Source organism: Phalacrocorax carbo, chromosome 6 (genome assembly GCF_963921805.1).
Source record: "Phalacrocorax carbo chromosome 6, bPhaCar2.1, whole genome shotgun sequence".
NCBI lineage: Eukaryota > Metazoa > Chordata > Aves > Suliformes > Phalacrocoracidae > Phalacrocorax > Phalacrocorax carbo.
Window position 1 is genome coordinate 43,647,238 of NC_087518.1, and position 15,105 is coordinate 43,662,342.

The window sequence follows — 15,105 nt, forward strand, 5'->3', positions numbered from 1 at the left end:
ACCTAGAAATGAGAAATCTGTTAAGAGTTTAGAACTGGACTGCATAGCCATTTCTCCTTGTGAAGCACAGTATAGAGATGATAGCTGTCTATGGCAGAGTGCATCTGGCTTCCTTGCCATGATCACTACAGACAAGGAGTTAGCAACCTTTTCTAGCACACTGTTCAAGAAAGTGTTTTTCTTTCCCAAATTAGAGGCTACAAGTGACTAAACAGAGTGAGAGCTGAAGCAAGGCACACTGATCAGCTGATGGTATTGTCCTGTTTTTCTAAAAACAGGGGCACCCTCGCTTCTCTACGTCTGAAAATCAGAGGCAGCCAGGGATGAGAAGCTCCTCTCATTTGCTCTTCTGCATTAAAATTGTCCTTTAAGAAGAGTGTTGTTCCTAAACAGCACTTTAAATGCTGGATACATATTGCTACAAAATTTTAGAAAGCTCTGGGTTCCTTAAAAACCTGGGAAGCCTGGTCTGACAGATGGGATGGCCAGTCTGTTGCCAAATGTGCTCTAACAGCAGCAAGCGAAAATCCCAACCTCAACCATGGGATTCCTGCAGCAGAGAATTCAGAGAGATTTAAATGAGGAAACTGTAACAGTCACATCAAAATAGGTGTTCTGCTCCCCTTACTCCTAAAAAGTTTGGCTTGTATCTCTTGGAGACCATTGGGAAATGGTAAATACAATCAGCTTTAGCATTACAACTTCTCTGTAAATAGGAACCTCTTTATGTGCACAACCTCACTGTGTATTGCAATAAAATTTATTGCATAGAAAAAACCTGTAGGTACCAACCTACACAAATTCTTTGGGAAGAAACTATTCTTGAGAATAATTGTCAAAAGTTACCCTCAATACTATTCTAGCTATCTGTCAGGCCTGACCTTTTTCTGTCCAAAATCAAAACCAGGGGTTATTAATCCCCACCTGCCCCAAAGCCACAAAAGGGCCTTTGATTACAGTAATATTACATAACCTCTTTTAATGAGCAAATCTAAACCTGCCACCCAGCATTGCCAGCCGGACTTTTTGGAGGTATCTGAGGCATCTTTTTCCTTAGGAGACCTTCTAAGAAAGCATTTGTATTCATTTGGCAAATAGAAAAAGAGCACATTTTATAACTGACTGTGCCCCAAAACAATAGCTGGTTCTGTCTGAAAACATACCAGTTAGAATTAAAAGTGCAGTTAGCATGTGGGTGAGTCATCAAGCGGTAGCAGAGTTTGTCTGGCTCACAGCCTGAGATCTAATACAGCACCTCCTGCCCCAGGCATTATCTTTAAAGTTGAGATCTTGCAGAAAAGAGCACACTAGACAGACTCCACCTCCAAATTTTGGCTAGGTGGGAGGGTCAGTGAGCTTGTTTATAAGCTGTCCTTTTTATCTCCAGGAAAGGCGAACAGCACTGAAACCCTCCAGAGGGACTTCTCACCTTACAACACCCAGCCAGTCACGATTCCTACTTTTGCTTTGCTGTCCCATCCCATTTCCCATTTTTTAGAAGAAGCCTCCAGTGAGCTGCACCTTGTGGCTCTTATTCCTAAGCAAACCTTGCCCCTTCACTCACTTCTATGAGAATTTCTAACCTGCTGCTCCTGAAGTGCTTATAGGGGAAAGCTCTTTCCAGCACAACTTCTGTGACTGTAAGGTGGGCAGTTGGATACGCCAGCTCCTGAATTTTAATCCTGGACAAATGACGCAAACTTTGTGCACCTCAGTTTCTCATATATTCCATGGGAATCAGTAACATCACTAGATTAGTATCAAACACACAGGAGGCAAGTCTAGCCAATGTGGGACACAACTGAAGAAAAAACACTTTGTGCTTCATGATTCAGCTGACCCTAAGAATTGAGCCAATTCCTGCTGCTGAGGTTCTGGCCTTTCATTTGAAGATAGCAAGCTGAGAGAAGAGATGAATAGCAGAGGCTCAAATGGCTCATGGAGCTTTTTACTTGTAGGTCGCCAATCAGAACCTCGGCGAGGTCAGTGAATATTTGTAAGTTATCATAGTACCAAACTTTTTATACCGTCCTTTGCAAAGCGGATTTATTGGTTTCAAATTTCTGTTGAACATAGTTTTCACAACATGAAACCTTCCATTGTTACAGCTCAGTCACTGTTAACCCATCACAAAGCTACACAAGAGAAGCTGCTGCCACCACCACTGCCACCTGAACAGCCTGCCTTTTAAAAAACGTATTTGAAGAAGCATCCTAACTGTGAACTGAGCCTGGATGACCTCAAAGAGCCTTTCCTAGCCTTGGGTAGAGGCACAGCCACGACAGGAAAGTTGTACTGCAGCTGCACATACTGTTCCTCACTTGTGCATAAATCGGGAAAGGCAGCGCCCAGCTCTGCAGGCTTGTTCTTTACTCCCCACAGTGACAATGCAGCCCTCACTGGGTCTACTCATGGAGAAAGAGAAGTGTGTGTGCTGGCAGCACCATAGGCCTATTCTTTGCAGAAAGTACTTTCTGAAAGAAAAAAACAACTTAGAAGAAGCAAAAATGAACAACTATATCATTATCTAATGTGCTGAGATCTCGGCAGAGATCATTTCAAAGATCCATATTGTTTACAGCAGCTGATGAGTCTAACAAGTGCTGAAACTGTGCTCTCGCTTAAAGTGCTAACATATTTACGGTTTTCAATCCTGTCCTTAGCGTTTATCTGTCATTTCAAGATGAATGCTCCTTTTGTACAGGCTAATTACTTGCATGAATCTGAGCTAGCTCAAAATCCCAGATTTGTTTCACTTTTCCATTAGCAGCAATTTTGTACTTTGGCAATTGCTTAATACAGCAAATCTTTAAAAAAAGCTAGGTATTGTTCAAAGGTATTTCTCTGTCTGTGACAAGTACAGAAAAAGAGGGAAATTAAATTACTTTTATCTGATGAAAGCTTTAATTTTACTACACAACTTTCCTAAATGCACCTACCTGTTGTTTTGCTCTGGCTTGGTTTTGGTCTTAGATTAATTTGTGCAAACCTATATAAAATCAGATGAGATCAGTAACAGACTGATGCCTGATAAGATACAGTTATCTCATGTTCAATCATCTGTTCTATATATATAATACGTGAAAAATTTGGTAGGATCCCCTCCTGCCCTTTCCTCTTCTAATAAACAGTAGGATCATGTGCAACTGAAAAGCTGTCAGTCATTTCATTTTTACAGGAATAGAAGGAATGCAGGCCATTCTACAACCCAGTAACTTAATTTTTAAAAAATACAACCCAGACATGCAAGAAAAAGGATACAGTTCTAACAAGGAGGTCTTATCCTGTTGAATGTTTTACATTACATTCATTGGGTTACTGACCTGTCACAAACCAGTTTCAGATGCAAATCAAAAAATGCAATGCAATGCAAGATGCATCTGTTGTTTCTGCTAATCCTGATCACACTGCAGTAAAAAAAGGATAACATCTGATTTGCAGAAGTCTCCAGCCAATGTCTTCAACTGCAGTTTAGAAGGCTCCATACTTGAGCAAAAAGAACACCCAGTCTCTCAGTTACATGTTAGATACAGCTTTAGATGTCTACAGCTACAAGCCTGTGAATGAAAATGCTGATCTTGAATTAGCCTTTGTTGTTCCTAAGGAATTGCCAATACAAACCATGAGTGAATTTGTGCTTTAAAGGATGTGGTCTCCTTTGCTGCCCAAATATTTTCTAAAAACAAGAATTCTGCACATGAAGTGCATTTCACTGTAAATGTACAACACAACTTTTAAAAGTCATGAATGCTGTAAATATTAAAAACTGATATAAACTTCTGAGTTGTAAATATTAAAAATTGATATAAACTTTTGAGTTGTATTCATACCATACTATATCAGCCACCTTTCATATTACATACACAGCAATGAAAATTCACACACATAAGAAACTGGTTGCAGTTCTAAAGTAAACTTTTGTTTTCTTGTGCAGAAGTCAAAAGATTTTTCCAATTATGTGCAACTGGGTTGTCAGCCTACTAGCCTTTCCCTTCTTACTTACTTTAATCCACCAGAACAATATCTTTAGCATCATCATTCATTTTCTTTGCACTTTTCATTCTATCACCTTTAATGTAACTATAAAACCAGCCTATGAGGTCTTTAAACAACACCAGATCTGTTTCACAAACTGGATGAAGGACAAACTTAAACACTTGCCCAAAGTCACAGACAGAGTCAGTGGCAAAGCTGGGAATAAAATCCATGTACTCTTGACTCTCAAGTTAAGTAACATACATTGTTTTCTCATGGCAAAATTCTCCTTTTATTTATACCAAGGTAAACTCAGAAGAACTTGATACTACAGTGGCTTATGTTAGACTTGAACTAGTATAGCTGATGAGTTTCTCCCAATATATACATTATCTCCCATTACCAGGCTGCTAATAAGAACAGCAAGGGAAAATACAGTTTTTTTTTCCTCTGTCACTAAGAAATATTACACTACATTTTAAGTGGTATTTGTTTGAACTGTGAAGCCAGGCAATTCAGTTCTTATCTCAAGGACATTAAACAAGCCTGCTGATTTGAAGCGTCTAACATTTCTGGACATTTGTATCTGTTCATACTTGAGCAGTCACAATATGAACAGGGATGCTGATAAACAAAGAAAAGCCCTTCTTCCTTAACCCTTACTGCTAACGCTGCAGAAAAAATCCACTATGCATGGGTAGAATATGTGCAAAAACCTCTCCAAGCCTAAATTGTATTGCTGTGTTGCAGATGTAAGGCATTATCTATCCACAGCACATTTTCCTGCTTCCTGAAGTCACAATCAAATGAATGGCAAATGCCATAATTCAGAGAAATTGAGAAAGTTATAAAACATAGCAAACAATGTGGATGGGAGTACAATTAGGCAGGGAAGTTCAAAGAAAGCTAAGTAAAATGCTCGTGTGAAAAACATGCCGTTTAATTAGCCACTAGGGGGAACAAGAGTCATGCTGCTTAATTAAGGTGCAGTCACTTCTAGCTTATCCTTGCCAGGGGAAGCTGGCTGGGGTGTTTGAACACTTTCTCCCCGTAAGCTTTTCTACCCCATAAGCTTTTCTGACCTTCGTCTGTGTTTCACTTTCCCCTTTCAGGGCTGTATAAGCCTTGCCACAAGCAGTTAATGGGACCTGAAGAATTCATACACCTTTCATATTTTCTAGCTGCAATTAACTATTTTCACACCTGAAGCACTTGGTAAAAATATTTAAACAAAACCTGGGAGCAGAAGGGAGGGGAGGAAGGAAAGGAAGACGACCAAAAAAAAGAAAAAGTGAAAAAAAAACCCCAAAGCTATATTTTTCAGACAGTGTACGCTTCGGTGTTATCTCTTTTAAAGTAGAAGGGAAGAAAAATCACATGCAGCTCATATGCAAGCTGCGTGAGAAATGTGGAGCAACGCTCTGCTGATATTGTTAGACAGAGATAGTGGTTGGGAGGGATGGCAAGGGACCTGCATCCCTAGTCGTGCCTGCTGGCCTGCCTGACCTGCACGACTGAAGCCTCATGAGAAAAATGAATGAGGCAAAAAGTCAAAGCCCCTCTCGGGTCACTTTTTCTCTGCTGCTGCTGAGGACGTAGAGCTATTCAACAGCATGGCTGGGACTGAATCACAGACAAACAATCTTTTCTATTACCATAAAAATCACAAATAAGTAATAGTTACAGCCTGTAAACACAAGATTCAAATTAAATAGAATTCTAAGTGGTACGCTGTAACTGGAAGCAGGAACCTACTCCTATTAGAGCTGTCTCAGCCTAAAGAGTATCAGATGTTACTCGGGCCTTAGAAGGCCTGAGACATAAACTATGTGTGTAAGAGAAAAAGAAGTCAAATGACTCATGACAAAGTTTGTTTTAATATAAATGACTTTTTCTGTCTCTTGGCTTTTAGAGACTTGCCATTTTCAGATCTTGAACAGCTAACCTAGGCAGCTGGCTTCCTTAGCCAGTATCCCTCATTTTGTGTATAAAATGCTGGCATTTACAAACTCATATTCCTTTGGCTACGGGAGGGAGTTTATTTTAGCACTGTGATCAATGCCATCATAAATCTTTCCTCTTCCAGTCCAAGAACACTGGCACAGTGCAGTCAGTGCTGTGCGGCTATGCTGTACCCATAAACCAGGATGCACCACAACACTGAACTCCTACAAGCCTTGAGAGTAGACCTGAGGGAGCAGCACTGAATAAGCCATAAAAGCCATCCCTTCCTCTTCACTTTTTATTATGTAAGGACACAGACAAGGGACTGTGATATGGAAAGAGCAGGGAAAGAGAGAAACAGAACAAAAGAAGAGGAATAAGACAGAATAGGAGAAGAGAAGAAGAATCAAAGATGAGAAAAGAAGTGGAAAATTTTAAACAGAAAGAAAGGCATGAATAAGAAGAAGGCAAGAATACAAGAGGAAAGAATGAACAGTATCAGAGTGGGAGTAAGGAGAGGGAGATGGTGGGGATACTGGGGATTTAGTGCCAAAAAAGAAAAGCCCCATTCTCCACCACACCTATCTTCTTTCTCATGTTTCTTTTATTCTCTTTCCATGCCAGTCCTCTGGTTCTTCTCTGGGATTAGTGGAACGTCCATGTCCAGAAAGCCACAAGTCTGGCATTTTGTGTCTTACAGCAAATGTGATGGCTATCCAATGTTTCCACAAGGGCAACGTTATACAAAGCAAACGATAGCAAAGCTTGCTTCTTCTCCCTTTCGTGCAATGCAAGAATCATCCCTTAGATGGGACTATTGCAAAATTAAACAACCTGACAACCATGACCAGTAAATAATGAGTAATGTACTTGTATACACAAAGCTTTTATACCAACCAGTCAAATAAAGTGAGGATAGCTCATCACAAAAAGACCCCATTTACCAGAAGGGCTTCAAACAGCTTAGCATCTTCAGGGCCATTACTCATCTTTTTCACCTAAGCTAGGTGCCAGCTCCCAACCTAGAGGCTAACACATATCCAATTTATCTGCTGTAAGACACTCAAGTCTAAAGATACAGGATTCAATATGTAAACTACTTAAAGTTCACAGAAGTTAGTGATTTCATGACAACAGATAGGAAGACACATGTCTGGGGAAACTAGGCAAAAATCAAGTCTTATCAGGCACTTTGAAAGCAAAAGGAGTTTAACGCAAGGCTTGTAGACTCAGCAATATTTTGCTGAATATATTCAAGGCATTTAACTCAGTTCTGAGCTATGGGACTGGGCAATGAAGGGACCTTCCAAATGCAACACATTATCATCCTCCACTCCACTGTTTTGGGAGGAAGAGGCTGGACTTGGTGGTGGTACAGCCCTCCACACACATTCTTGTTGTGAAGGGATTCTTCAGGGGAGAAAATATTGATTAGAAATTTTATTTATTTTATTTTCCAGAGTGTTTTCCCTTGGAGGGTCCCCTATGCTCCCAAAGCTCCAAAAGAAGTGACATGGTGAAATCTAACCACTCCTCACTCTGCTTAGTGAGGAGTGCATTGCCACATCACTTTACTGTGTTCCTTCACAAAACAATGTGCTCCCATCAGAACTTCCACACCCACACTTCTCCCTAAGATTTCTACTTGGTAAATGACTATTTGGAAGCTGTGCAGAAAAGAGTAACTCATAGCAGGTGCTCACGCAAACAGGCCCTCCATGGGTCAAAATGTATGTATGTACAGAAGGTTAGTAATGCTCTGGTGAATGCAGCCCCTAGGGGAACTACACATTGAGCACATCCCCTATAAATTGTTCTGAGCTGAAAAGTGCACTTGTGAAAGTTGACAGTCCAACTCACTTTTGCTGCTTATACACGCTTAAAAGGCGCAGCTGTTATTGCACGTTGGTTATAAGATATGGGCACAGCGGTTCTCCTTATTCGTGTTCTTCTACTGTTTTTCAACCCTCATCTGGAGGAGTGTCTTTCTGCAAAAATCTGCAACTTATGCTTTTCCATGCCCATTTGGTGGTTACACTTTATGCCAGTATTTCCCTCAAGAGTGACAATTATGGTCTTGCTAATCGTTATGTGAACACTTGTCCCAGTAAAAACAAAACAGAGCCATGAAGCAATTTCATATGGATTCCCTGTACATGTCACTGTCCAATTTCTAGTATCAAACTGTGCCTCAGAAATGTTTAAGCACAGTGGGTGTGATAAGTTGCTTCAAAATAAGAAAGCAAGCAAGGGTTGGGAGTGGTTGTTATATGTCTGTACCTAAGAAACCAAGGAAACAAGAACCTATAACTTAGCTGAACAAAGAAAGGAGAATGAGAATTGGATTCCAATCCTGAGGATGAGGAAAGCCAGTATGCTAATAAAGCAACTGCCTTCTATTGCTAATAAAACTAATAAAGGTTATGGGGTCTCCCTACTACCATTTCAGATCCATGATAGAGAAAGAGAATAAAGAAAAATGCCTTTACTGTTAACCACAATAAAATGTGGTGTATTGGAAATGCCTAGATAGTAGAGCAAACAGAGTCTTGTTAAACTATACAGAAAGGGCAAATTTTGAGAAATAACCCCCTCTAGACATCTTTAGGAGAAAGGCAAGGTAGTACATGTAAGTTATAAAACTTCTTCAAATATAGGGTGGCAAAAGTATGTCCTGGTGGTATCAACCACTGGCAACAAATCCCACAACTAAGTGATCATAATGTCCTTCAAAAAAATTTATTGGGAAAAAACCTCAAGCATTTCAGACAGCTAGTGCTGTGACTCTACATGCTTGTGCTTTGCCACAGAACAGTCTGATCCCCTGCGCTGACATAGCAAGAGTGCAAATCCCAGATGGAAAATTAATCTCACAATGTAGCCAGATTGAGTTTCCAATTCTCCAGTGCATAACTTGAAGGTTGTTCTGCTCAGCTATTGAAGAGGTGAGGGCAGAGAGACTTTAACTTGTTTGACATCCCAAACATCATTTAAGCAAGATATGCTCTGAAAAGGACCTTACTGGCTACTGACAGTTACAAAGGATCCATGCTATCCTCCTCTGTATTCTTCCTTACTATAAAATATTGCTATCACACTTTTTCCTGCTTAAATGGCCTGGAAAGAAGGGGAGTCTAAGGTTCAGGTGACTTCAGCTATGTCTCTGAGTATGTGGGTAAAATCTGTCCTTAAAATAGAAAGGAGATGGATCATAGTACATTTTAAAAAAAGTACCTAGCTACTATAAAGACACATTTATGGTTTTCTCATATTTATGGTTTTCCTGAAGAAAAGACAGGGCCAGGAAGCCAGAAAAACTGGAAGGCTGTGATATTATAAAACTTCTTCTACAAGCTGATCTTAGCCTGCTTGAAAAAACATCAGCTAATTGTACTTGTACATCTCCTTAGAGAAACTCCACCATGGTCATTTCATGGTTTGTTACAAAAATATGCAGCAGCAGAACCTGAACTATTCTAGGCAACATATCTTCTCCTGCTTGCCAGGTCTTGCGCTTACTGACAGATGAGAAGAATACCATTGGTTTAGTAAGAGTCTCAACTTCTGCAGATTAACAAAACACTAAACCTTATTCTTTGCCAACATCAGCTGATGTGAGTTTATTAAAAGCCAGAAGGCATGACGATCTACACATTAAGCCTACAGAGAGAAGAGACTGTGTTTGCATACATATGTTTTTTTCTAATATGGTAATCGGGTATGTGCGTGCAAGATACAGAACTCAGGTGAAGTCAATGGAGCTACGCCAATGCGCAAAGTTGGCTGAACCTTCAGTATAAAGACAGTGAATTAAATAGATTTCTTTGGTCACTCGATCATCTGAGAGGTCCTTATTACCCTTTCAGTCCATCCTCATGAATGTAAAAAATACGTAATAAAATCTTTCTCACAACTTTCAGACAGAATAAACAGGTAAGTCACATTGATATCCCAACACACAGTGTCCCATCTCGTTCCATTGATGCCCAAATAAAAGGCCATGTTTCATTTTATTTCATTAGTGTGGTATTTCATGAAACCACCTGCTTTTAGAAAAATTATATGGCCACATCTTTATGTACTGGATTTCTGAGATTGCTGCCTCCAACTTTGGTAGTTCTGTGCCAAATACTCAGCTAATGTAAATGGGTAGTTCTGTTATAGTCAATATATTACACTGACTTACTGCAGCTGCCTTTCCTTGCCATTAAGGAGTTACTGAGAAATTCCAAATCTGAACATTTGTGTATTGGGCGACATTTAAAATGGAGGATGCTAAGTTTCCACAAAAGGACAGCACTTAACAAAAGACACCGCCTTTGTATCCTCCTATTACCTGTAGCATCCACAGCTTGTTTCTGAATGGGTAATAATATGAACCCATTGCAAGAGCTGTAATAGCCTTTATCATTTCAAGATGTGTCATCTACCAGTGAACTGTGTGTCAGATTCCTGTTTGGGCTCTGATCCAGTAAAGTACTTCAGCACATGGGCAGTCCTGTTTATCTTCAACTGAGCTTCTTGCCTACTTGAAAGTCAGATGATGTACTTAAGTGCTTGATTGGATCAGGGCACTGGAGTAAACCGGTGTCACTCCTCTGAAATCCTGGAGTGATATTGATTTACATTAACTGAGAATTTTGCATTATTATTATGTACTAAGATCATCTGTCATTTCAGTAGCTATATGACCTGCCACAACAAACTTTGACATCTTCTTAGACAAGTTTCTACCTGTAATAATTTCAAGCGGTATAAACCGACTATAAATCATCTAACGTGACAATGAACCAAATACTACCGTACAGCATGTACTGATCAGATAATACATCAAATGTATGACAACATATAGCATTAGCCATTGCACTCCACCAAGAACATTTAACAGCAACAGCATTATTTCTCTCAACTCCAATATAAAACACAGCCAGCGGGATGGGATGATATCAAATGATGGCAGCTCTGCTTCTCATAAAAGGACCTTGGGGACTCCAAGGAGATTTGTGTATCTGCACTTCAACAGCATAGCAATGTGGAAATGTTAAAGTTAGTAAAGCAAACAGTCCTCAAATGAGAAGGGCAACAGATGTCAACCAGTATCACATTTCAGTAAACAGCAACAAGACAGAGGGCACTTTTCTTAGCACTTTTGTGAAAGCATCACGCTACCAGCTACAGCCACATCTCAGCTGTTTGACTCTCTAAGTGGTGGTGGTGGTGCTTGTATGTGTGATCTAACTCCCACTAAGAGAGGATTTCCAACCATATGGAAATACTGTCCACTGAAGTCAGCTGAAAGAAAGTAGAAATGCTGCTGTATATTTATTGCGGCTTGAAAAGTGAAAAAAAAAAATCACACTCAAACTGATTGAAAGCTCATTCTGTGCTTGGCAGAGACAGACAAGCATTTATATTTCTCAGCTTTAATACAGAAGGATCATCCTTAGGGCAAAAGAGTAGTTGTGATTCATCTGCTTTTTACCCTTACTGCAAAGACTTCTGACAGTAAGGCCAAAATATGCTAACTAAAAAGGCACTCTTTGTACCATAAACACTAGGCCACAAGGAACTGGAGAGTAGCCATCAAATCACTGCCTTTTAATTTTTCTCTCTCATCTATATTTCTCTAAAGATTTCTGGTAAGAAGGCAGCTGACTCTATACAAAAGCCAGAGGCATTGCCAGTATCATGGTGGTTTTATGCATGCCATATTGAATCTAACTTTATTATGCAAGAAAAAAAAACCCAAACCTTTCAATTAGGCAAAGATGTATTTCAGTGTCTAAACACCAAGGAAAGAGGTAAAGGGATAGAGTTCTTCTATTGCCAAGTCACTGCTTTTGAGTCCAGGCCTGGTTAGTTGCAAGTATACTCCACAGTCATTGAACATCTTAGCTGCTTCTGGGGAAAGCAGTTTGGTGCTCAGTAAGCAGTAGAGTCCACATCAGGAAATGTCCATGACATCGCTTGATAACTTTGCTGTCAGTCAGAAATGAGAGAACAACAAATGAATGGACTGTGAAGATTCAGCTCTTTTCACCACTAGAATATGTCTCTAACAGTAGGTATATAAGATATGCACTGACATTTAAAGTAATTTTCTTATGGAGCACATGTCCTGTCAACTGAGACTGATGATATACACATCCAGGAAGGAATTTTTTAAAAATCACTTAGATGAAGAGGCCATACTCAGCCAAAACACTACTCAGAAAAGCAAAAGCTGTCACGCAGCCTTGCCCAAGGACCGTCTCTGCTAAACCTTGGGCTCAAACCGTACACATACAAATTTGGAGCTTTTGAAGACAAGGAAGGCAAGATCACAGCACTCTAACACACTCCTTGTGTACAGCATGGTGCCTAAGAACAACCATCTTCTTCCTCCGCCTTTCCAAAATCCTCTGATTAAAGGAACAGGAGAAAAAAAAAAACATCCCAACATGGCAGGAAGGCCTTTACTAAAAGGTGCATTAATTGGGTAAGTCAAGCCAACAAAATGATTAATTTGCTGCTCTCCTTCAATATTATGTTTACACAAGTTGATTATAGCACTTAATTACTAATTCACCCTGCTCAAAAACAAGAGTGCTTTAAATTTTTAATGAGATGAGGGAAGGCAACATTCCCTAACTCAAGAGGGAGAAGTCATTTTATTTCCTCTTTTGATTTCCCAAGTTATTACCATTTCTAAGGAAAAAACAATCCCCTCCCTGATCTTTCACTCAGTTCTTGCTTTTGAAAATATGGAAATCAACAAGACGCTTGTATTAATTTCAATCCATGACCTGACAGGTAATGCTTTGGAAGAGGAATAGAGGATCAGATTGTCAACTGAAGCACGTTCATTGAAATAAGCGGAACAAAATTACACCAGGGACTGCCTGATCCAGAAATGGAAGTAGCCTAATCCCCTCCAGTTCTGTCAGCAGAAATGTTGAGCACGTCCCAGTACTATTTATGGGTGTTCCTATGAAATGTTGTCTATTTGCAATTGCCAGTTGGTTCATTACCAAGGTTGTGGACTAACTGTTGCAGTAAAGAACTTCTTTACATCCATTATAGTCTGTAATATTTTCATTGTTAGGAGGTGAATACACTGAATATCGCATGTTCTTCCTCGCTGATCTTTATAAAACCTTGTATTATCTGTGGATTTTGTTATTTGATTTCATCCTCTATGCTATACCATGCAACAACTTCCTTAGACAACTGAGAGATGTTGTTCATTAAATTAAGCATAATCAAGCAGTGCACAAACAAAACTTTCAAGACCCTTTAGTACAGAGTTATAAGTTAATCTTTTCAACTGTACCATCACAACTTCAAGCCCCTGTCTGTAATATATCTCCCTCATGGTTATGGCTTCTATGACCATTATCTTGAAGGCGAGCCACGTGACCTCGGTCCACGTAGCTCCTAGAGCTGCTTCCAGGGATGCAAATTGTGCCTAAGGGGCACTTCACTTGCTCAGCTGCTACTGCTGCTAAATAATTCAGCTAATCCACATTAGGTAATTACCTAATACCTCTCTCTATAGAATCTGGCTAATTTTATACCTCCAATCTGCTTTATAAAAACAATGAAAAAAGCTTTTCCCCATCTTTTTGCAGGATATACCACCAACTTGCATAAAACCCAAAACTAACAAAGAAAAGACTACACCTCCCTTAAAAGTCAATTTTATACCTGAAAAATCTTGTAGTCATGTAGACTCTAATTTCTGGCTCAATGTTTTAAAGCAAAAATTATTACAGAAGGCTGATTACAGAGCATTATTAGTAAAATGTATTATAGTAAATCATACAAAATTTCTTCTTTTCTGTATTGGCCAGTAACAATGACCCATGTTAAGAGAGCAAATCCAAAATAAATCTGGTAATCTGGTTTCATACAGGTAATTTTATTAATTGTTTTAATATGCAATTAAGGAATAGTCAGTGGGCTGCAGGATTTTATAAGGCAATAATCCTGTTCCCTGGTGTACCGCTTTGTCCCAAAGAGTGCGTTATCAAAAAAAAGATCTGGATGACTGCCAAATCAAACAGCACCTTCTTCCCATTTTCAATTACATACAAGTGAGGCAGAGTAACGAGGATATACTGGAAACTTTGACATTTATTTATTGAACATTTTTACTGAGAAGGAATTGCTGGCTTGCTAAACCGGAAACTATATTTTTACTACAGAAACAATCACATAGAAAACCAGGATCCTGCTGCTCAGCATGAAAGGAATGGCTAGAAGCAATAAATTGACCCATCTAAGCCAGCAATGTTAAGGTTATTTCATTCAGTGCAGCACGTATTTCAAAAATCAAACCCTCCAAAATACAGTGTATATTTCAAGAATCCTTATGTCATACTAGTTACACAGTACTGTCTTCTTTGGCTCAGCCAGGCTGTGCTATGGTTCATAGGCACAACAATCAAAATATAACAAAACCACTAAAGGAAAAAGGTGTAGCATTTGTAGGGGCAAATGAAAAGATAACCCAAACTGCAAGAAGAAATTCACAAGATTTTTCTCGCCTTTCCAGAGATTCTAGAGACTAAATAACCCAAAGATGAAATGGGGAATAATTCACCACACTGCATATCTTTTTTTTTTTTTTTTTTTTGATAGACCAATTGCTTTAATTCAGTTTTACCACAGAGGAGAAAAATTCAGAGAGAGTAAATGAAGAGGAAAACAGGGAAGTCAACATTCTTTGAAGCAACAACATATGGTGACCAGGCATGAGAGATGGAGGTTATAAATCTTTCCTTGATAGAATTACCTAAAGATGAAATTGCAGCTTCAAGGGGCTTGAGCTTTTAAAACCACACCAGAATCTAGCAAACTAACCTGCATGGCTACAAATTTTGCAATAATCTTCATTTCCAATGTTTCTTTGCAAAAGCTCAGCATACTGAGAATTTTGGTACTAATACGGATGTGGTCAATAGAAAGCATGAAAACCTTTACTCCACAAATCACTCAAAATAAGAATAAAAATATATGAGAATTGAGAATTAGAACAAAATGCTGCATCCTACAAATAGTCTCTGCTGTATTATAGAAAGGGAAAGAAGACAGGAGGTACGTTGGTGCTCACTTCCTTGGGAGAAGAAACTTGTTTCTTTGTGAGAGGAAAAGCTCATTAGTGTTCCAGCCACTATGGCCAATTGCTCAAGAAATGTGTTCATA

The 15,105-nt window shown here is 39.3% G+C and overlaps 2 protein-coding genes across 11 annotated transcripts in view; one reads left to right on the plus strand and one right to left on the minus strand.

Annotated features, from left to right (window-relative positions):
* LOC104048501 (E3 ubiquitin-protein ligase RNF170) overlaps positions 1 to 3,750 on the plus strand; it is a 29,735-nt gene extending 25,985 nt beyond the window's left edge. The window contains exon 6 of one of the 2 annotated variants that reach the window (XM_064454966.1): positions 1,388 to 2,097. In XM_064454966.1, the coding sequence (XP_064311036.1) occupies positions 1,388 to 1,498 (111 nt within the window). In that variant the 3' untranslated portion in view covers positions 1,499 to 2,097. The other variant, XM_064454967.1, reaches the window with a different exon arrangement.
* The window catches only part of FGGY (FGGY carbohydrate kinase domain containing), a 328,075-nt gene that overhangs the window by 10,660 nt on the left and 302,310 nt on the right, over positions 1 to 15,105 (minus strand). The window contains exon 16 of one of the 9 annotated variants that reach the window (XM_064454959.1): positions 11,218 to 11,898. The exons of the other annotated variants lie outside the window; for them this stretch is intronic. Within the exon in view, the coding sequence (XP_064311029.1) occupies positions 11,842 to 11,898 (57 nt within the window). The 3' untranslated portion in view covers positions 11,218 to 11,841. Of the gene's footprint in view, positions 1 to 11,217; positions 11,899 to 15,105 lie in introns of those variants that run through there. 9 annotated transcript variants of the gene reach the window in all.